Here is a 21,801-nt window from a genome sequence, read left to right as displayed (position 1 = left end):
CTTTTATAGTACTCAAATGAACTCTGTATTTTCAATGAATTAATAACACGCTCTCCTCGCATATGTAATTTTCTACAAGAAGCGTAGACATTTAGCACCGTATCTAAAACACGCGCGAAATATTAGGCTAATTTGGGTTCTGACACTTTGCCACACGATTTCTACTTTACAGACTCTTCCTGGTTTCCAAAGTGGCTCGGCTAGAATGGTGCCCGACCCCTTAGTTGCTGGTTCAACAATCACTAATATAGAATTTTGCCCTCAGTACACATTGTAGCGGAATACCACGTTCTGCTGCAATGCTGCTAAAGCAGTGTATGTGTTAAAGGGGTCCCCGCAGTAACCAACTACATACTTTCTTTAGAATGACGTGAATAGTTTCTCGTGCTATGCCTAAAGCACTGTGTAGCTACAAATGTGACATGTCCTTGCGAACGGAGGACCACCGAAACACGCAGCTTGCGTTGGACACGTACATACTTTGTCACTGCACATACACACGATAGCCGAAGGCCACGTGCTGTGGTTCATCTTCAGAAAATGACCGACAAGTGACTCTGATACACCGCGACAACAACAATGATGAGAAAAGAAAGCCATAAACGTAAGTATAACCACTGATTGATGCCTAACATGACGACATCAGCATCAGTTGGCATTAAGCGCGGTAGCGACGGCGAATGCTTTCGATTTCGCAAGCAACAGTGTTCTTGCACATTTTGTGCATGGTGTCCCACAAGCCTGCAGAGTCACATTTCAAGAACTCATGTAGGGCAGATCGGCCTTTGCGCAGCAAGCGAACGCGTTACGTCGCACCAGAGTTGCTGGTTGGCTTCGTCGCCCAGGGCGCCACTCAAAGGTCTCGGCCTAGTATTTTGCTCTGAGAATTATTTCGGCACATAAGCTCATGCAGAGAATAGTGCGCTTGGAGTACCGCAGCGGGTGAAATAGCCGTTCGTCATTTGCTATGCTTCCTGTGCCACTGACCGCGGTGCACGAACAACTCCCGTATTGCGCACACGCCATTACGCACCTTGGTCTTCCAGGTGGACTCACTGTCGTATACAAGCACTTCCTTTTTATTCGCCCGGGCTTCCACTTTCAGAACATCGTCCACCGGAAGGTGAGTCGGATAGCTGCTCGCGTCACACAACTGGAAAATAATAGTGTTCGGAAACATTATTGCGCATAATTTGCAAGACTGTTTTTGAACAAGGGTGCGAAAAAGAGGTCTCGTTGGTGTCACGATACTCAGCTGAATACTTAAACACAGTCTACACAGCCATTCGAAATTTGTTCTCGCGCTAACTTGAATGCGCTTATTTATTTTAAATGCGTTTGTGCGCGAGTTTTCTAATGAAAGCTTTCGTCAAGTACTTCCGCGGGGTTTTGTAGACGATGTAGTAGGGTTTCAGGCTTGATTGATTCGCTGGTTGGCAATTTCCTATTTCACACTAATCACAAGGCAATTCTCTCACTAGAAATGAAGTGACGCTTCTGGCATGCAAAACAATTTCTTGGCTCAGGACCCGTCGCATTGCTTGAGCGACGATTTCTGGCGGCTTCGATCCCATAGTAGAGTGAACAGACTTGTGCACGTTATAGAAAATGGGACGAAATGCGATGACAGTTCATTGAAAGCGTGATTAACTACAGGGATGACCAAGGATTATTGAGTATAATTGATGACTTTTACTTTTCGTTTCTCTGAAGTTTACAAAACATTTCCCAAGTACAGCAAATAGAATGAGGAGACATAGCCTTGTTATTCTGACTTTTACACCATGAACATATGCATATTCTTCACAAAGAAAAAAATTTAAATATTCGCAGTCGTCTTCTCTAGTTCCTTTTTTAGTGCGAAGTTTATAACTGGTACACAAATCTCGCTCTATATGCCCAGTGCAGGGAAAGCTGATGTCTTAACGAACGAACACCTCGGGCAACAAGTTATGGTTATTAGATGTCGTAATGTGTGAGCACTCCATGAAGCGCAGCAATAAAGAGCCTAACGTTAAATAGTAGGGCTATCTAAAGGTTCTATAGTTATAAACAGCAAAATCAACGAAAGCTGTGAAAAACGCCCCATCGCTCAAGAGCAAATGGTTGGAGGTAGCTCAGTTGCACCTTCATACAGACATGAAGTATGGAAGAGCTATTGGATGCATTGAAATTTGTTGCTTTTATGTACGCTTTCCCAACTATCATGCAGCAAGATTTAAAAACATACAACTGCTGTAGGTAGCTGGACAGAACTAAGGTGATGTTGTTTGCCGTCGCATGAAGATACCGAGACTTTCTTGTCTTCCGCCTAATTACATAATTATTCTTAATTATTTAACTTCTCAAATATTATGATTACACGAAAAGTCCCGATGAGAAACACTGAGGAACACCCAAAGCGGCTTTCTCTTGCTGGATGAGCCTTGTTTCGAGCGACGAAGCCCGCCAATACACGCAACACACCTCGAGCAGCTAATCTTGTGGGCCTGGATTGGCCGGCTTCTTTCACGCTCGAAAAAACACGCCTATGTAGCACATATTGAGCAACAAAATATTGTAACGAGTTTTCATATTGCTGTACAATTTTCACATTGGCGCTATTTATTTATTTATTTACTTTAAAAATTAGTGATTATGTAATTAGGCTAGATCCAAAAAGATAATTGTAGTACCTCCAAGTTACGGCAAACAAGATTACCTTGTCTTGTCAAACTACGTGGCATCTCCATATTCTTAAATCTTGGTGCATGATAGTTGGGAGACCTGCATATGATGTGCTGTTCTGCGTGTTTATTGAAATATAACTTCATGTCGATATTCGCGCTAGCGAAATTGCGCCACAAGGATACTCATTGCATTTACATGACAGGATGACTTGAGGGAGTGGAGTGGCTGTTCTTGAAATTTAAGCTCTCAATGTTACTGTCTGCGATCAAATGGAGCCATAGAATGTTGGCTGCTGAACATGCGTTCCTCTCATATTATTGTTTTAAATATTTTTGCAGTGTTTCGCTCACCCGTTCAAATCGTATGCATGCTTGGCAGAACTCTAGAACCAGCTACTCAGCTTACGTTAAGGCATGTGACTTTGATGAGTGACATTAACCTTCTTGCAATTATTTGGAGCAAACAAGTACGGATGCTTTTAGAGTAGTTCATAACTTGGACATGACGTTTCGTCTCAATTTGGAGCATGTGGTTCGTCACTGCATGCGTGACAGCTACATTCTCAATCGATTCTTTATAATAGAAACCTTTATTGGTGCATATATATTGCAAAGAATTTCCAATCACATTTTGACCTATTTTCGCTTCTCGGTACCTAATAAATGGCACAGCCATATGAAATCATCGTCGGTGCTTCAGGAGCCTTGTAAAGCCTGCGGTGCATAAGTTATTAATTGTATGCACAGTAATCTGAATCTTAGAAAATAACAGCAGGTTTCATAGAAAAGGTTCTGTGAATATGTCAAATTTGTGCTAATAAATTTATTTCTAAATAAACTATGCACAATTGACGCTCGAACGATTGGGTAACTAGACAGTATATTTGTAAGAAGGGCAAACTCTATTTTTATGAGTGATATCCTTCTATATTTTTAAAAATTACAAGCCAGAGGAGGTGGCGTTTTTTAATGAATGTACAGAGGATGTTTCCAAAGTAAGAATTGGTGATGACATAAATGCTGCTAGAGAAATGACAGCAAGTCAATAAAAACTTTCTTGGTATTTTAAAAATCCTGAAAAATTTGAGATAAATCATAAGGGGTAAAATTAAATTATGGGGTTTAACGTGCCAAAACGACTTTCTGATTATGAGGCACGCCAATAACGGGTAATGCACTGAGTTTGCTTTGCTACTACAAAAAGAACCTTTTTTGCGTGGTACCGAAGTTAAACAATACACACTAGATATATTTATAGATTTTACAAAGGATTTTGATACCTTAAATCCCGACATCCCAATTTGTAAGTTTCTATACGTGGCTCTAGACTTAATCATTTTCACTGTATTTAAGTGAAGGTGGCTAAGCAGTCGAGGTCGAGGGTAATTTATCGGCTTTACAATCAAGTAAAAGGCAGCGTTCGCCAAGATACCTTCCCAGCCATTTTTAAGGTTTACACCAATAATATAATTGGTATTTATAGCGGCATACAATTCATTCACGTCACATAAGGGTTGCACTGCGAGCTGCGCTCCGTATGCTATAGGCGTAATCAGAATGAAGGAATTAATTTCCGGGTTTTACGTGCCATAATCACAATTTGATTATGAGGCACGCTGTAGGGGGCGACAGCGGATTAATTTTAACTATTAGGACAACTTCAATGTGCCCTTAATGCACGAGACAATGGGGTTCTTGCAATTCGAACCCTATGAAATGCGGCCGCCGCGGCCGGGTTTTGATTCTGCGACGTTTTGCTTAGTAGCTCAACGCCAGAACCGCTAAGCCACCGCGGCGTGGGCACGTAATCAAAGTATATTGTACAAAGAATTTCAGGCCAATTTTTCTGGTTCTATGGCCGTTTTGAAATGCTCGAACACGGAGCTAGACTTATATGACGATCCCGTTCAACTTCAAATATAAACATGTGCCATATTGTTTGCAACTAAGGAGTTATTTATCGCAGTTTATTGAGTGGATTGCTCTCGTACTTTTTGCAAACGATGTATGCCTAGGCACATAAAATATGTATATTGACGTGATTGGCGTAACCTTTCTTTTGTCTTCGTAGCAACAAAACGCCAATGTAATACTGTAGTGACCGTACAGATAGCTAAGCAATATTATTTATGTAGCACATGAAGAGCGACCACATTTCCAACTGCGTGAAAAAACTCATGACGAAATGTGTCGAAATATCTCTTCTTCAAAGTGTCCACACAGCAAGGGAAATCGCACACTCATGGGTTCTCGTTTCTCTTACTCTTCCCAACACATCCATAAAAAAGGGTGTTTAAGCAAAGTAATACACCTATTGGTAATAGAGATTCCTTGAAATTGCACCCTTTTCTACAATGTCTTTTGCCGAAATGCCGACTAGGTTTTATTTCTAAAGCGACATATTTTATTATGCCACTACCCTTGTTTTCGGACGTTCCCCGATGTAATTGTGAAGTGTTTGTCTAGAAGTTCTTCAAAATTGTAAACGGAACGAGAAAAACAAGCCTATCCTAGTTTTGAACTGCACCTCTACAGATTGCCAGTCGAAATTCATGCCTCTGGAGCACTCTCACGGCGAAATAAAACGGAATATCGCAGCACCTTAAGACCACCTCTAGCTTCTCTAATAGGATGACCAGTACCCTCTTCAGTACTTCAGTTTATCTTTCAATAGGCAACACTATGCATGTGAAGCTAGCAGTAACATTTGAAAGGCAGGAAAGAGACAAGAGGACCAAGTAATTGTGTCTTCCAACTTTACGACCGGAGTGTGCCATCTCTACAATTCATAATGTGTTCGTATTGCTCCACATGCATCTGCGAATGTTCCTCCCAACCGATACTCCTCGTCATGTTGCATCGCCCACAACGCTACACTACAAAGAGCATGCACTTGAGGAAGTATGATTTGCTGTCGCGCTTTGGTAGGCTGACGATTGGCAGCTGGTCTATAAGACACGGAGCTGAAGCAACCTAAATGTAGTCAGAGGTAAAAAGCAAAAGGCAGGAGAGGAAATAAAAAAAAATCTATGTCTTTCCACTTCACCACTGGGGAGGTCATATGCATTACGTAGCAGGTTGACATCCGTAGCCTACTATATAATGTGCTTAGACTAAGTGATGCGCTCTAGCAATTACATTGTACAAGCCGCTGGGAAATAATTTCTGCGAATAATAATAATAAATTATTCGAAATGACATTATTAATCAACATTGCTGCGTGCACCATAGAAGAGCCCTACTAAACTCATCCTGGCATGCTGAGGTAACTGCTTTGTGCTAGCCGTTTCATACTCGTGATAGTGTGTACATAAGATTTATAATTTTAATACAGACACTGCTCAGTTTAATAGGCCAACAATGCTGTACAAAACTTTCTGCAGCCCCCTTGTAAAAAGAGGGTGTGTTGGGTTTTTCTTTAGGAATTTATCACAGGCAAAGAAATATTCTGTAGTAATTTCTTGAAAAAAACAAAGCATACTGAACTATCTGCTTGGAACAAGAATACAACATACGATAGAATGCCATCTGATACCCTGTCAGATCGCTCATTGTTGTCACTTAGCAACCCGAATGCGCCAACATATGTGTACACCTTTAGCTACAGACCTTCATTTTCTTAAATATATCGAGTACTCCGGCTGCTAGCACACGAACAAACAACGTGAAGCAGATATTAAAGCTGTGGCACTTTTAATTATCATCAGTAACTAATTGTCAGCTAAATTCAGCCTTAGAGTAGCAATAGTTCGTTTTGCTGCGTGACCTAATAGTTGCACAATTTCTTAGAATTATCCAGTTAGTTTGGAGCTGCGAAGAAAATTGTTTGTGAGATTTTGTTCTATTTTGTGCCATCCTTTTAATTTTTCCCATGACAGTTATGAAGCCCACTTTTTGTGTGTTTTATTGTGTAAGTTTTTCGTAATCATCGCTCTTTGTTACTCAACGTGTTTCCGTAATTACGGAAGGCTCTTCGCTTTTTCCAGATATATGTTTACTGTATAATCTATCTTGGTCAAGGATTTTAATTGCCGCCTCTGTATCTATGAAAGTACAATGTCATCATAACTTTCAGCTGTAAAGGTAAAGTCACATAAAACGATGATTCACGAGATATCTGAATAATGACTCTTCTCATAAAATAGAACCGTTCTTGAACGTCCATGCGCTGCTAATTGCCAAAGCAGTGCGGGCCATAAAAATGTCGTGGTTATTGATGCCCCGGACACACTACGACATCGCGCATGGCCGACTATCTATGGTGAACATGTATAACATTGAAGAGTTCAACAGATTTTGCCATGCCCGGTCATTAACAATGTTACGAAGTGGAAGCGCAAGGCAGCAATGTAAGTACAAGTATTTACAAGTGACATAATACTGGTAAATGCGCAGGTTGGTACACAGGTCGCAGTTCCAGCAGAGAGTCTACCACTTCATCTCTCTTGCGGGCACGGTCCCATCCAGGTGCAGCGTAACACTATATGTAGTTTGCAAGGATAGGAGAATAAAATATTTACATTGACGTCATGTCTCATGAAGGCTTCTGATAGGCTTTTTATTAAAGCCTACGCTACCACACCAATGTTAAATTCACCACAAATTATGCAATCATTGTTGATCGTGGACAATAGCACGTAAAGTAAATAAACACATGGACCCTAATGCATAAAAATAAATGGTAAAACAGGCCGACAACCTACACTAGAGCTTGACTGGATGTGGCGCCACATAGACTTACCACGGTCAAACTACAAATGTTGTATGCATTATTTGTATGCTCAACTAATAGTAGGAAGCAACAAGATGCATTGTCATGTAAGCTGTGTCAAGAAATAAACAAGAAACTCGGGGTCGACGTTACAATACAGCCCAGAAGGGTAAATTAATGTAGCGCGCTAAGCAACAGTCAAAGACAAGTGATCCTAACTTCCGGTTTTGGTTTCAGGCGGGCACAGCTTAGTCGTTCGCTAGTGCATTTTACAAACAACTACGGTGGTTGGCATTTCAATGAAGCACTATTTTTCTTCTACGAACAACGTTCAACTCGCGAAAATCTATGCAATACGCCCTGTGAAATAAGAATTCATTTTGCTCCGAAGATTGCCTGGCTTGTTATGCGTTCCTCCAATTGTTTTGGTACTACCATACAAATCATTGTAATTGCTATACGATGCTCCGCCGCACGGTACCAGCTGAAAAAAAAAGGAAATTGCTATCGTGTAATTCTAATACCTGAACGTAACACAAACCAATATATGGAGGGACGGCACGTGCGAAAGTGATCAACGGGCCAGATTGCGCAAAAAGGTACTTTGCATTTACAAACATCGCGTAGAGAACACGGACACATCTTATGGAAACCATGTACGGAGTTCAAGGATTGAAATGCGATACATAAACCCGTGGTTGTCGTCGTTTGAGACGGCAAGCTGATTAATTGTCGTATGCGATAAAGGCGGAGATAGTCTTTGACGCACGGTAAGTGCTTGTGCTGCCCTCCAATGGCAGAAAAAGCACCGACTGCTATGCAGTTCAAGTATAGTGTTTGAATTGCTGAGCACTGAACACACTATACGACGAGGACTCCGTTTGACGAGGACTCATGAGGGCTCCATAACTAGCTGGCAAGAATGCCGGCGACTGTTCCCCGAAACAAACAGCAGCGCGGAAAGGAAGTAAACGGTCGAGCAGGTTAAGCAGAGTCTGTTTCAAAAGCCAAATGTCACTTGCAGCCTTCTTTGTTCTTTAACTTTTTTTTACCCCACTCGCCTGTGTAATACCTTGTCGTCTTGAGGGTATAATAAATGAAATGAAATGAAATGAAAGCATGGTCATGTTTGTAGAGGACTTGTCCCGCTTGATCCGACGTGCTGATCTAGGTATTACCGAGACCAAGAAAGTTCGCCTCCTAATGCGAAGGATGAAGGTGCAACTATTCGCTGCACGCATGCACAGCCCTCCTGCTGCCGTCGATGAGTTCATAGTGGAGGGGAGCGAGCACTGCATCAATGCTCCCAACAGTACTTTCCGCCAAAGCGCTGTCGCCGCCGTGTCTAGTTTCGCCCGCGGACGTGATTCAGCAGCATCGCGACCGCTTGTGAGAAGCGTTGTGCGTGAGTTCGCAAAGCTACTAGTCAGGCGACTGTTACTACGCGTGGTGAGATCATTCGTGACGAAATGAGGAGCCTTACCCAAGGACAAGAACGAGAGCTGGAGCCCCAGTCCTGGCATATGCCGAAGCCTTACGGAGTCCTCAACAATCTACGTGGCGACGCTTGTCTTCACTGTTTCAGCTCCGCCACGTGAAATTCGTGCTAGAGACATAAATACGGAGTAGTGCCTAGGCCCACGACAGACCACAAGGATGTCAGACGCGTGGCGCGCCTCGAATAATATGCCACTTTGCTACCACTGCGGCGAAACGGCCCATCTGTATCGTCAGTGCCCTTATCGGAAGATTGGTTTTGAGGGATTTCACCCTAAGACCATTCGACCAAGCAATTGTTAGCCCCTACGCGAGAATGAGCAGTGCCTGGCCTCTCAACCACCATGTTCTCCCGCACTGCGACGCTAATCACGTTCACCATCACCTCAGCGTGTCATTTCGCCTAGCCGTTACCCTACGTTCACTACTGTTTACACCAGATCCACGAGTCCACGCCCAGGAGAGAAAAACTGCGGACAGCGTCGTTCGAGAGTGGGGCCCCTGCTGATTGTCCTGACAAACATCCTACGACGCAACAAATTAACGACAACAGCTTTTCTGCCATGCCAGCTTCGGATACCGACACAGGACGTTGCGCCGATACTACTACAACTGTCGACAACTACCAGGCCACCGCCCTCGTCGATACCGGCACCGACTACTCTGTTATGAGTGGTCAATCGGTGGCTACTCTCGGATAGGTGACTACACTATGGAACAGTCCCCAGCTACGTACTGCAGGTGATCATCTCATGATGCCAGTTAGGAGGTGCACTGTCCGGGTGCATATCTGCGGCTCTGCCTTAATCGGACCTTTCGTCGGGCTGTAGGAACGCTCCAAGCAGCTTATGGTAGGGATGGAATTTATTATGAAGTATGGGGCCATTATAAATCTTCGAGAGCTGCTGGTCACATTTTTACATAACGCAAGCTCGCAGGGCTACAAATCGCACAATGTATCGTTGCAAGTCTCTGACGACTCCGTGATCCTACCGCCCCATTCCAGTGTATCGGTTATCGCAGTGAGCGACCACGACCGAACTGCCCTTGGAGTTGTAGAAACGAATGCGTCCATCCTCATCTCTCGTCAAGTATGTGTTGTCGACGCCCTTTTTGACCTGGCCAAGAAGCCTGCTGAGATCATAATCATGAACTTTATTGGGGAATACCAGCACTACACGGGGCAAGCTTGTCCCTTCGAAGAAATCAGCGACGCCAGTACCAGCCTTTCACTCGCGGAACTTTTCTCCGTCCCGCACGACGAGAGGCCGTCTATAATTCAACTCGATGTTAATTCCGAATTATCCTCTTGACAGCAAGATAGTCTTCGCTTTCTATTGCTTTCCTTCAGCGACTGCTTTGCCATGATGTCAAAAATCAAGCAGACACCCGTTGCGAAGAACAAAACTATAACCGAACCCGCCGAAAGACGCAACCAACAGCATACCTACCGTGTGTCTTACAAAGAACAAGACGCCATTTGTGAGCAATCAAAGAAATGCTTGCTTACGACATCATTCTGCCATCTACAATCCCATGGGCATCATCAGTGGTGCTACTCAAAAAAAACGACGGCACACTGCGTTTGTCCGATGGTTATCCGAAACTCAGCAATGTCCCAAAGAGAGACGTATATCCACTTCCTCATATCGACCACTCCCCGACTTCAACATTCCAGATATTTATCATCCATGGATCGGCGTAGGGGTTATTGCCAAATCCAGGTCGATGACGTTGATCGGGAAAAGACGGTATTTATTAGTCCTGGTGGTATCTTCCAATTCAAGGTTCTTCCTTTTGGCCTGTGCTCAGCACCTGAGACTGGACACTGTTTTTTCCAGTCTTAGGTGGCAAACGTGTCTTGTTTGTTTGGACGACGTCGTCGCTTTATAAGAGCCTTTAGAGCAGAATCTTCAACCTCTTCGTGCAGTACATGATGCGCTCAGAGCGGCTAACCCGTCACTCGAGCTCGAAAAATACCACTTTGATTATGAGGAGCTGAAATTTCTTGGTCATGTCGTCAGCCGCGATGGCATTCGCCCGGATCCTCAGAAAACGGGAGCAGTTGCCGCCTTCCCGACACCTGCGATCAAACGCGATGTTCGCCACGTTATAGGTCTTTGCGCGTACTACTGTCTTTTCGTACAGAGAGAGAGAATTAAACCTTTATTTGAAGTCGTGACTTGTCAGTCGAGGTGGGAGGGTCCCTTATTCCAGGAACCCTCTGGCTTGGATCGCCCTCCGGGCCCGAGCGACTAGTTCGCGCTGGTCGACCAGGTCCGGCTTGGAGATCGCAGCCTCCCACGTTTCAGCGAGGTGGTTTGGATCTGCGTCTGCTGCTATTAGTTGTGTCGCTGTCATGCTTTCTCGGGTGTTCTTGCATTGCAGGAGGAGGTGCGCCAGGGTGTCAGGCACGTTGCAGTGTGGACAGGTGTAGCTGTATAGCGTCGGGTGGAAGTGATGCAGCAAGATTCCGTGGGTAAATGTATTGCTCTGGAGTCGCCTGTAGTCGGTGCCTTCGTTTCTTGTTAGTTTGGGATGTGGTGGAGGGTACACCCTGCGTCCAAGCCGATAGTGTTGTAGTAGTGCTTGGTAAGTTAACGGTATTGTTTCCGTTTCCTCCGCTGATTTGTGTGGGTGGGACCTTTCTCGAATACCGTGCGGGGAAGCCCGGTTGACGCTTTCGCGGGCCGCGGTGTGTGCCGCTTCATTCCCCTCGAGTCCCTCGTGTCCCGGAACCCACATGATGCAGGTGTAGGGGGGAGGAGTATCGCCACGTTTCAGTAAGTTGATCGCTTTGGTGGAGACCCTGCCTTTCATGTAGTTGCGTGCCGCTGTTTGAGAGTCGGTGAAGACCACTATGGCATCCTCGCTTGTATGGGTGGCGAGTGCTATAGCGGCCTCCTCAGCTGTGTCCGCGCGTTTGGCGAGAATTGTCGCCAACGCCAGTGTCGTCCCCCCGTAGTCTGTGACGCTGATGGCGAAGGCGTTTCGGCCAGGACACTTGGCTGCGTCCACGTAGCGAGCCTGCGGGTCGTTACGGTGCTTGTGTCTGATGGCGTTTACCCTGGCGAGCCGTCTGCCTCGATGGTGTTCTGGATGCATGTTCCGAGGGATCTGAAGAACTTGTAAACATTCTCGCAGCTTCGATGTGATCTTTTCTTTACGTTCGCCATCGTGTTCTATGTTGGTTACATATCCTGTGCGTCGGAGGACTGCTCGGCCTGTGGTTGTGAGCTTGAGTCTCTCGATCTGGTTGATGAGGTGCGCTTCCGCGAGTTCTTCCCAGGAGTTGTGAACTCCCATGTACAAAACTTTTCCAATATAGCTGAGCTCTTCCATTATCTCACAAGGGATAGTGTTGCTTTTGCTTGGCACCCAGAGCAACATTGCGCTTTCTGTGAGCCACAACAACGACTTCAGACCCCTCCAATCCTAGGTCATTTCGACGAAAATGATGACACTGAAATGCACACAGACGCCAGCAATGTCGGCCTCGGAGCCGTCCTTGTGCAACGGCAAGAAGGTCCTTAAAGAGTGATCGCCTACGTTCGTCGTACCTTGTCATCGGCCGAATCGACCTACTTGACAGCAGAAAAAGAATGTGTCGTTGTCGTGTGAGCCTTGGCCAAGTTCCGACCCTATTTGTAAGGCTGAACTTTCAGAGTAGTCAGTGACCACCATTCGTTGTGCTTGCTTGCCGGTCTCAAAGGCCCCTCAGGCCACATCGCTCGAGCGCTCGACATTACGGTTGTCTATAAGTCGGGACGCAACCACACAAATGCTCACTGTGCGTCCTGTGCACCTGTAGAAAGGACTCCGCCTGAACTAAAGACAAAAGTCTCCTCTGCGCCGTTACCGCGTCTGACTTGGCGCAGCAACAGCGTCATGACCTGAAGCTTCGCCCACTCATCGGCAATTTTGAGGGCCAACTTACGCAACCACCGCGTTCATTCAGACGTATAATTTCGTCGTTCCTTTTTCTCCGCAACAACATCATGTACAAGCAAAGCTTTGACTCCAGCTTTCCAACCGGTCTTCTGGTGGTGCAATCTGCGATATGAGAAGAAATACTTTATGCTTGTCACGACGAACCGTCTTCTGGAGATTTGGGGTTCACGCGCACTCTGGCACGTATCCACCACAAGTACTACAGACCTAAACCGTCCCGTGTCGTCAAGCAAAAGGTTAAAACATGACGCGACTGCCCGCGGTGCAAGACACCGCTCACCAAACCAGCTGGCTGTTACAACCTGTCGAACCACCCCTGGCCCCCTTCCAAGAAGTCGGAATGGACTTGGTGGGATCATTTCCGAAATCTTCGGCTGGCAACCAATGAATATCAGTTGCGACAGACTATCTCACTCGTTACTGTGGAACAAGAGTTCAACGAGGCACTGCTAGCGATGCCGCCAATTTATTCATCCGTGCTATCGTCCTCCGCTATGGTGCTCCAGCAGTGATTTTACCGATAAAAGAACCGCCTTCACAGCCTAAATCCTGGACGAAGTGATGACCGTTAGCGGCACTGTTTACCATCGGGCGACTGCGTATCATCCACAGACAAACGGCCTAACGGAAAAGCTCAACATGGCTGACATGCTTTCGCTGTATGTCGATGTGGATCACAAGAACTGGGACAGCGTTCTTTCTTTCGTAATCTTTGCCTATAATACCACCGTCAAAGAAGCTGCAGGATTTGCTCTTTTCCGTTTGCTTCACGGCCGTGACGATACCACGATATTACACATAATGCTTCTCGACATCTTCACGTCTACCCCAGTCAATGCTGCCCAGTATGCTCAGCGTGCCGAGGAAGCTCGTTATCTAGCTCGACTGTGCATTTGCTGAAACAACTCTACGATACTCACAGGTAGAACATCCTCAACAGAGAAGTTGCTTACTGTCCCAGAGACAAAGTATGCATCTGGAGTCTCGTCCGCCAACGTGGGAGGTCGGAGAAACTTCTCCCTCTCAGTCGTTATTGCGGATCTTACCTGGTCCTTTAACGCTGAGTGACGTCTACTACAACGTTGTTCCAGAATGCACAAGGCGATGCTCCTGCTGCAACCAGGTGGCCGATACAACCGGACATTGTGCACGTGGCTAGGATGAAGCCCTACTGTGCAGGCTAATTACCCTCTCCTTGTTTCCCTACTTCCGGAGCATCGAGCGTATGCGTTTAAAAAAGGGGGGGGGGGGGGAATAATGGCACGCACATTCAGCACATTTCGGTTTGTTTTGCGGTTATAGCTTGATTGAGCTTTATTTTGCGCGCTGCGGAGTATTAGGTGAAGAGAGATGAGGAAGTCGTTCTGTCGGAGCTGTTGTGCTGCGTGGCTGGCTGCTGCTTGTCGTGTTATATCGTGACTGTATCCAGTCCAATGTCGATAAAATCATCGCTGTGCACCGTACGCTATGTGTGCGAGTGAAAGCGTGCGAGGGAAAGCCGGTGATCGCGGCTCAGCGGACGGCCCGGGCGGCCGCGGTCCCCGAGTGAGATGTGTTCATATTTGCATGTTCGCGCATGACACCAGGGTTGGTAATTTAGTTAATATGCCTATGTTTACAAGTTTATACGGCTGATACAACTCCTATCTTTACTTCGTATAGCTGTCCAGTAATTTGCTATCGCAAAGGATGCTTCGCCTTTCGGGCGCAACTCCAACTTTTTTATTGTTTATATTAAGAGAGTGGGGTATACACACACGAACACCTAAATACATGAACAAGAGCGCCAGAGAGAATTTGACAGGCAACAGCATGAACGGGCAAGGCAAGAACGAGGGCTTTAAATCATACTTGAGATGAAGCGGCTCGACACAGAGATGGAACGCGCTCGGGCAGAACGTCGTGTCGCTAAGGAACCCAGTGCAGAACAGGCATTGTCCAAATTGACAGATCTTATGTGGCCGTCCAAGCTTCGAAATACATCGGTTTGTATTTAGTGAACTTTGGGAGAACCTGCGAAAAGCGTGAGTTTTGCCGTGAGCCGTGGCCATAGCGCGTACTCACACTGTTACCAGGCGAAGCAGCGGAGGTAATAGCCCTCATGACTAAAGAAGAAGAGGAGGATTACGACCGTGTCAAGTCCATGCCAAGTCCAGTCTGACAAAGAAATACAAGTTGTCAGAAGAAGCATTGGGTCGCAAATTTCATGAAACTGGAAAGGCCAGGAACAAGTCTTACGCCAAATTTATCCACGACCCGATGTCCATCATGCAACAGCGGCTTAAGGAAGAAAGAGTGTTTGGGGATCATGACAAAGTTTTGTAATGTTTCTCTTTAGAACAGTTTTGTGAACGGTCACCCGCAAGGTACACTGTTGGGTGCAAGATAGGCAAGGCAACAGCATACAGGGTCACCGAGCTGGCAGAACAGTAGGTGACGTGTTGGGCTCGCTGAACAAAAGACGAGAGAAAGCCAGCCCCTCACCATAAGTTCCAGATGCATGCCAGCCAAAAGGAAGGAGAAGACGCAGAAGGAGAATCGCTGCGAAAATAATACTTGCGAGACAGAGGTGGAACAAAAAAAGGCATTTGGGGGCGGGGAAACGGATCTCATTCTACAATTGCGACGAAACAGGGCACATTGCAGGGAATTGTTCAAACTAAAGTCATGTTTTTTTATTGCCAACATATGGACAATTCAAGGGCACTTCTGATGTCACCGAATTCGCTGTCCCCAGGACGTTCCGTATAAAGTCGAAACATGAGAACATCGTCGCCGCGCGCCATATGCTGTATTTGCTAATAAACGTAGCGACAGTCAGCCGACGATCGCAGCGCAATCTCGAGTGGGCGAGGTTGGAAGGGGAAGCGCGCCCCACACTAAAGCCATTGGGGTAGTGCGCCCTCTTCTGTCGCGCGCGACGCACAGGGGCCGGCCGAGAGGAGGAGGGGGGAGTTCGGTATCGGCGGCTGCTGTTTACTGCGCGCTCGCGCAGGTGCCGTACCTTGCAAGCTATCTGCGGCGTGGACTTTGTGCGCGCACGCGCTGGCTTCCGTGCGGGCTTGATCTTCAAAGCGAGCTGAAATGTGGACTAAGATCACGGAGAGACCGTAGCTTCGTATGCGTTGTGGTGTCGACGTTTAGTTCATGTTGCTGCGAAATAACCCATGCAGGTCAATTTCTTAGCTGTTCCTGCCCCGATTTTTCACTACGGCGTGCTTACAGTTAGTCCTCGCGGTCATCGAGCGAGATGTGTTCGTGTTTACCTGTGATAGCGTGGCACCGTGCTTGTTAATTTAGTTAGTATGCGAATGTTTGGTAGATTATACGGTAGCTAAAACGATTCTCCCTGTTTCTAATGGCTGTCTACTAATTTGCCGTCGAAATCGCTGCTTAGCCTTAACGGCGACCTTTTTCCGTTTATCCTCAGTAATGATGACAACATGAAGTTACTAAAACCATAAATGTGCGACGTAGTCTTCAAGTGACAACTTCGTCGCGTTCTGCGCGATTCTGTGGCTACTACGGAAGGAGTGCAGTCCTATTATGTCAAACATAGGGTGTTCACGGGTGAATGCACGTGGATCAAACAAGCTGTGGAACCTGGTAGTGTATACTTATCACTCTCAAGGGTGTCCATTGAAGGTCCTTTCGGTATTCTTGAGACGGAAGCGTCGCCGACGATTCTTCCGCAATACACGCACACCTTCTATGACTGGTCAGGCCAGCTTCTACGTGATACAGCGCTCTTAGTTGGTGGCGCTAGTGTGCAGGCGCTAATTAGGCCAAAAGGTTGGGTGCTAGCTACAAAGGTTGCAGTTCAGAAATTGACGGGTTCATGCGGCCAAAATAAAGCACATGCGCAGCGCGCCGAGAACTGCAGCGCCTCGGCGATAAAGGATGGTGCTGTAAATGGCATGTCACAGCGAGAGATGGAGCTCCGCGAACGCGGAGCCGAGGGACCACGTGACTTGAGATGCATAAGCGGGAGGCTTTGGAGAAAACACCCTACGCCAAAACAGTGGAACACTTGGCCGAGTTGTTGGTCGCGCCCACGTCCGAAAAATTTTTAGAAGCATCTACGGGCTCACAGAAACACTGATAGCCTCAGAAAAAAGAGGATCCTAGCCTGAAAAACATTTGAGGTACCGTGCGCGAAGGTATCGTAAGGAACAATGCTAAATTTTTCTAGAGAGACAGCGTTATGTACTCAAAGTACCTTGACAAAGATCAATCATGTTTGATCAGCTGATTATTGTTCATACATATCGACAGGATCTGTTGCGCTTGGCTCATGGAAACTCGTGGGGCCCTATAATGTAAAACTATTCCAATATGTTTTTATTCCAATCTCCTGACGTCAAATTTGCGTAACCGCCTACGCAAGCATCCGGCGGTCACCCGCAGGGTTGTCTCAGCAGACCAATCAAACGCTCTCCTCGTTCATATGTCACTTCTGTTTGCTTGAAAAACGTATAACATTGCCTACACTTAGCGGCTTGTCTTCTCTAATGGACTCTCAAGAGGTGAGGAGCACGCACAAGTGGAGAGGGATTCGATGGGGCCGAGCCAGGCCGAGCCACTGCACTGAAAATCGATAACCGGATGAAGAGGGTGGTGCTGGCGTCTGCGATTGGCCCGCTTTCCCTTACATAGCTTGCGGCGGCTCGTCTACTATCTTGGCGGCATGCAACGGAAGCTTAAGAATGACACTAAAAGGGATCCTCAGCAAAGAAGAGTTGCCAGAACGAGGCCGTAAACGTGCAGAAAGTGCTCGAAAACGTTACACGGCCACGCAAAAAGCTTTATTACAAGCAAATAAAGCTATGGTCTCCGGCAAGTGCGAGTAGCCAGTGCCGGAGCGATCAGTGGCAGACATCTTTTATTCCTTCGGAACGGGACAGCCGGTGGCTATTCAGAAGACAATTCAGTTTTGTTCGGCATATTAATGCATCTTTACCGCGTACACGTCAATTTGACGCAGTAAGTTTTTGCAGTTTTGTGACGTCGCGTGACAGGCAGGTGAAGTGGGTGCAGCCCGAAAAGTCTTGAACAATAGCCGAAGGCTAATGGGGAAAAGGCGTCGAATAAGAAATAACTATTTTTCTTTTGTTCGGTCAAGTCATGCATAATCAGTGTGTGCACGTCGTATCAGATCGGGAGCTATCGCGGTTTTCGTGACGTCGCGTGACAGACAGGCGAAGTGTGGGTGGATCAAAAAAAGTTTTTAAGCAATCGTATAGAGCTGATTGCAGAATTGGAATAGAAAAGTTTGAAATAGTTTTACGTGATAGCGCCCGTGGTCACGACACTTACGTGTTAAAGGGACTGACAACTGACCAGAGTGTCTTGCGAGACGTTGATATAAATGAAATGGCCATGATGTATAGTGATCGAATCATGCACGTGGTTCGCGAGGTAAATAGGAACTATAATTTTAAATTTGCAAAATACTTCCTATAAACCGGTAAGTGGCGAGGCCTGGTGGTGAAATCTTGCTACTTCGGATGTAGTCTAACAAATTACTGTACGTAAGTCGGCTTTTATTAAGTACTACATCATTATTGCTTAAAATTGCAATTGCTATATTATTAGACAATTGCGCTTTATTCTAGGTTTCGGAAATCAAAGCGCCCACATGGGTATGGCAACACGCTCAACTGCGTATCCCGTGTAAAAGCGCCGTTTCGTGTTCGATCCGATTGGTTTCGTTTTGACTGGTTAAATACAAACTATTTGCACCGGATACCACGAAAACACGCAGCTATTATCGTAGAAATACATTAACATTTCCGAACACATGAATCGCACAAATATCGAGTCGATGAACAAAGTAATACTTTCTCCCATATAGGCCCGCACTTTCTGTCTCTCTCCCACGAGTGACATCATAAGAAGCCAACAAACACTGACACGAAGGACAATATGGGGGAAATAACTTGTGCCTAATAAATGAAATAAATTATTGGAAATGAAAGTGGATGATAGAACAACTTGCCGCAAGTGCGGAACGATCCCACAACCTTCGCATTTGGCGTGCGATGCTTTACCAATTCAGCTACCGCGGCGCCGTTTCCCCATCCACTTTCTTGGGTATTTATGTTTCCAAGTAGGAAACTATTAGTGTTAGCTAGCGCCACCACTCACAGATCTTAGCGGCGGATGTGGAACATCCTTTCTACCGAAGGCGTATCAAGAACGTGATCTTTCTGGGCGAAAGCAACAGGCCAATAAACCCACACGTGGTACCTGAAGGCATCAATGTTGCCGGATTCGAGACCTTCGTTATGTAATAAACGAGAAGAAAGGCGGTTGACCGAGGGGCCCGATTTTTATTAGTGATATCATAAGAAGTCAACAAACACTGACACGAAGGAGAATACAGGGAAATTACTTGTGCTAAATAAATCAAATAAGGAAACGATAAATTAATGGAAATGAAAATGAATGAAAAAACAACTTGCTGCAAGTGGGGAACGATCCCACAACCTTCGCAACCTTCGTATATGACTAATTAAAATCGGGCCCCTCGGTTAGCTCCCTTTCTTCTCGGTTCCCACTAATGACGGCGTATAATCGCTATGGCGCTCACCTATCACCGCTTTGAGCATGCTTCCAGTGAACGACTATATTTGTATTCAGTTCGAAAAGTTCTTATAAAAAAATTTCCTTAGCGTTTTCCGCGTTACCACTTCATGATTAGACAATCTGACCGGTAAACTTTCCATTGCATTAAAAAATGGGCACGAAGGCAATTGCTTATCACTACCTTGAAGAAGACTAAAGACTTCCTAATACATGAGTACTACTGGCCGGGATGTTTCCAAGACGTAGAACATTTGTTACGGACAGGTGACACATGATATCGTATACGTAAGCCAGGGAACATATTGAGAGCGCCAATGAAGCTCGTACCCTTTATTACGGAGCCCTTTCGTCGGCTCATGTTCGACAAGTGGGCCCACTACCGGCAACAATTTCAGGATCCCGTCATATTTTGACCGCGATCTGTCCCGACACAAAGTTCCCAGAAGAAGTCCCTATCGAACAGCTCAGCTCAGCTGTGGGAATAGTCAACACGCTTCTTTCGATCTTCGTGCCCAGTCGGATGTCCCGCTCAAATCCACTAAAATCAGGGCTCTGTTTATACTATTGCTTTAACTACGACATTTTTAGAAAGGTGTGTAGGATGAAGCTAATCCACAATTATGTGTACCACCCTAAATAAAATTCCGTCGAGAAGCTCCACTGGGTGACCAAGTGTGTCCTAAGGGCGCTGTGCGTCGAATAGAAGAATGGCAGGGAGCTTTGTCTACCAGCAACAATGTTTGCGCTAAGAACCGCGCCGCACGACGCAACCGGGTTTTTGCCTGCAAAGGTAGTGTACGGCCTCTCGCTGCGGCGTCGACTGCGCATGATCCGAGAATCGCGGGAAGGCAGGGGCGACGACGCAATCATGGTAGATTACTTCGTTAAACTACTCGAACGTATGACAAGAGCACAGGAATTCTCAAGCGACGCAATGTCTAAGGCCCATCGAATAGGGAATGTTTATTACGATCTCACAGCCAGGACCCGTCGATTTGCGGTGGGCGATAAAATGATGATTCTACGGACATCACGGAAAAACAAATTTGAGGTAGAATGGCAAGGTCCAGCCCTTGTTCAAGAACTATCGGACACGAACTACGTCGTAAGTCTCGCTGGGAAGCGGAATGTACAACAAATTTACGAACTCATTCTGCTCAATTCATATAAAAAACGGGAAGCAGTTGTGAGAATGTTACGAAACGTACGCGAGCAGACCTCATTGGAGTTTCCAGGACTAGGGTCAGCGACCAACAGAGAAGCCACTGATGAAGTGATTAAATAATTAACAATGTGGTTCTAAAGCGTAGCCGGTAGCTAACCTGAAAAATGAGTTGCAGAGTCTCCTCCATGAGTTTCGGAATATTTTTGTGAACAAGCCAGGTAGGTCTGTGCTTAGGCACGACATTAAAGTACCCTTGGGTGCTATAATGTAAAAATATACCAAGCTTTTCTATTCTAATTCTGCAATCAGCCCTCGCGATGGGTCAAAAACTTTTTTCGACCACTCCTACTTCACCTGTGTGTCACTATCATATGTACGAGGCATGCGACGCAAAAAGAAAGGAAGACGACGAACGGCACGAACACTCGAGGCGCGTGACCCGAGCTGTGATCGAGAGAGAAGTTGCACTGGGCTGGCATATCGACGTGGCTCTGGGCGAAGAATGTTGCACCATCAGCGTCGCACTCGCGACGGGAACCGTGGAGGTTCCGTCAAGTCCGTGACGCAGGCGATCCAGGGTTTGGCCGTGGACCTCGGCGATTTCTCAGCGAGACTCCTCGGACTTGCTGCAGCCTCTCACGGCAGTGCCGCGCACTCCAGGAAGGATCCCCCTTCAGAGGCAGACCAGCACGTACGCTAGTCCCCGTTTCGGCTGGTCGGCACCCGAAGAAGTATCGGCGGAACCCGGAGTTAAGCCTAACCAGTGAGACCGGAGTGCCACGCCACCGACGGAGTTTGGAACAACAGCATCAGAGACGGACGAGTTGACTGGCCAATACTAAGGCAGGAACGTTTACGGCGTCGGCGAGAACACTGAGTATGATGAAGATCTGACACCCATCGGACTCGGAAGAAACGCGACGACGAAAGTCTGCAAGAACGCTCGTTTCTGATAGCGGCGCAGCCATAGGCTAGGGTTGCATGACTTACGCATAGAAAGCGGCTAGGACTATCGGGGATAAGGACATGTTTGGGTTACATAAGTGTTATCATTCCTTCATTGAGTTTTGTTTTGAGTCAATTGAGTTTTGAGTTTTTGAGTTTTGATTATAATTAAAATCTGCCGTGCTGCCATGCGTCTCCCAACCCTATGTCTTATAACATCCGTACGCCCGAGAGATCGCTGACACACGACAATTGGCGAACCTGCCAGGATTCTT

At 46.3% G+C, this 21,801-nt stretch overlaps 1 protein-coding gene across 1 annotated transcript in view; it reads right to left on the bottom strand.

Moving 5' to 3' along the window:
- The window catches only part of LOC129382702 (uncharacterized), a 674,466-nt gene that overhangs the window by 168,909 nt on the left and 483,756 nt on the right, over positions 1–21,801 (bottom strand). Inside the window, exon 8 of the mRNA XM_055066819.2 lies at positions 1,034–1,153. Coding sequence (XP_054922794.1) covers positions 1,034–1,153 — 120 coding nt within the window. The remainder of the gene's footprint in view (positions 1–1,033; positions 1,154–21,801) is intronic.

This window comes from Dermacentor andersoni, chromosome 6, assembly GCF_023375885.2.
Source record: "Dermacentor andersoni chromosome 6, qqDerAnde1_hic_scaffold, whole genome shotgun sequence".
NCBI lineage: Eukaryota > Metazoa > Arthropoda > Arachnida > Ixodida > Ixodidae > Dermacentor > Dermacentor andersoni.
This window is presented reverse-complemented; position numbering and strand designations above follow the sequence as displayed.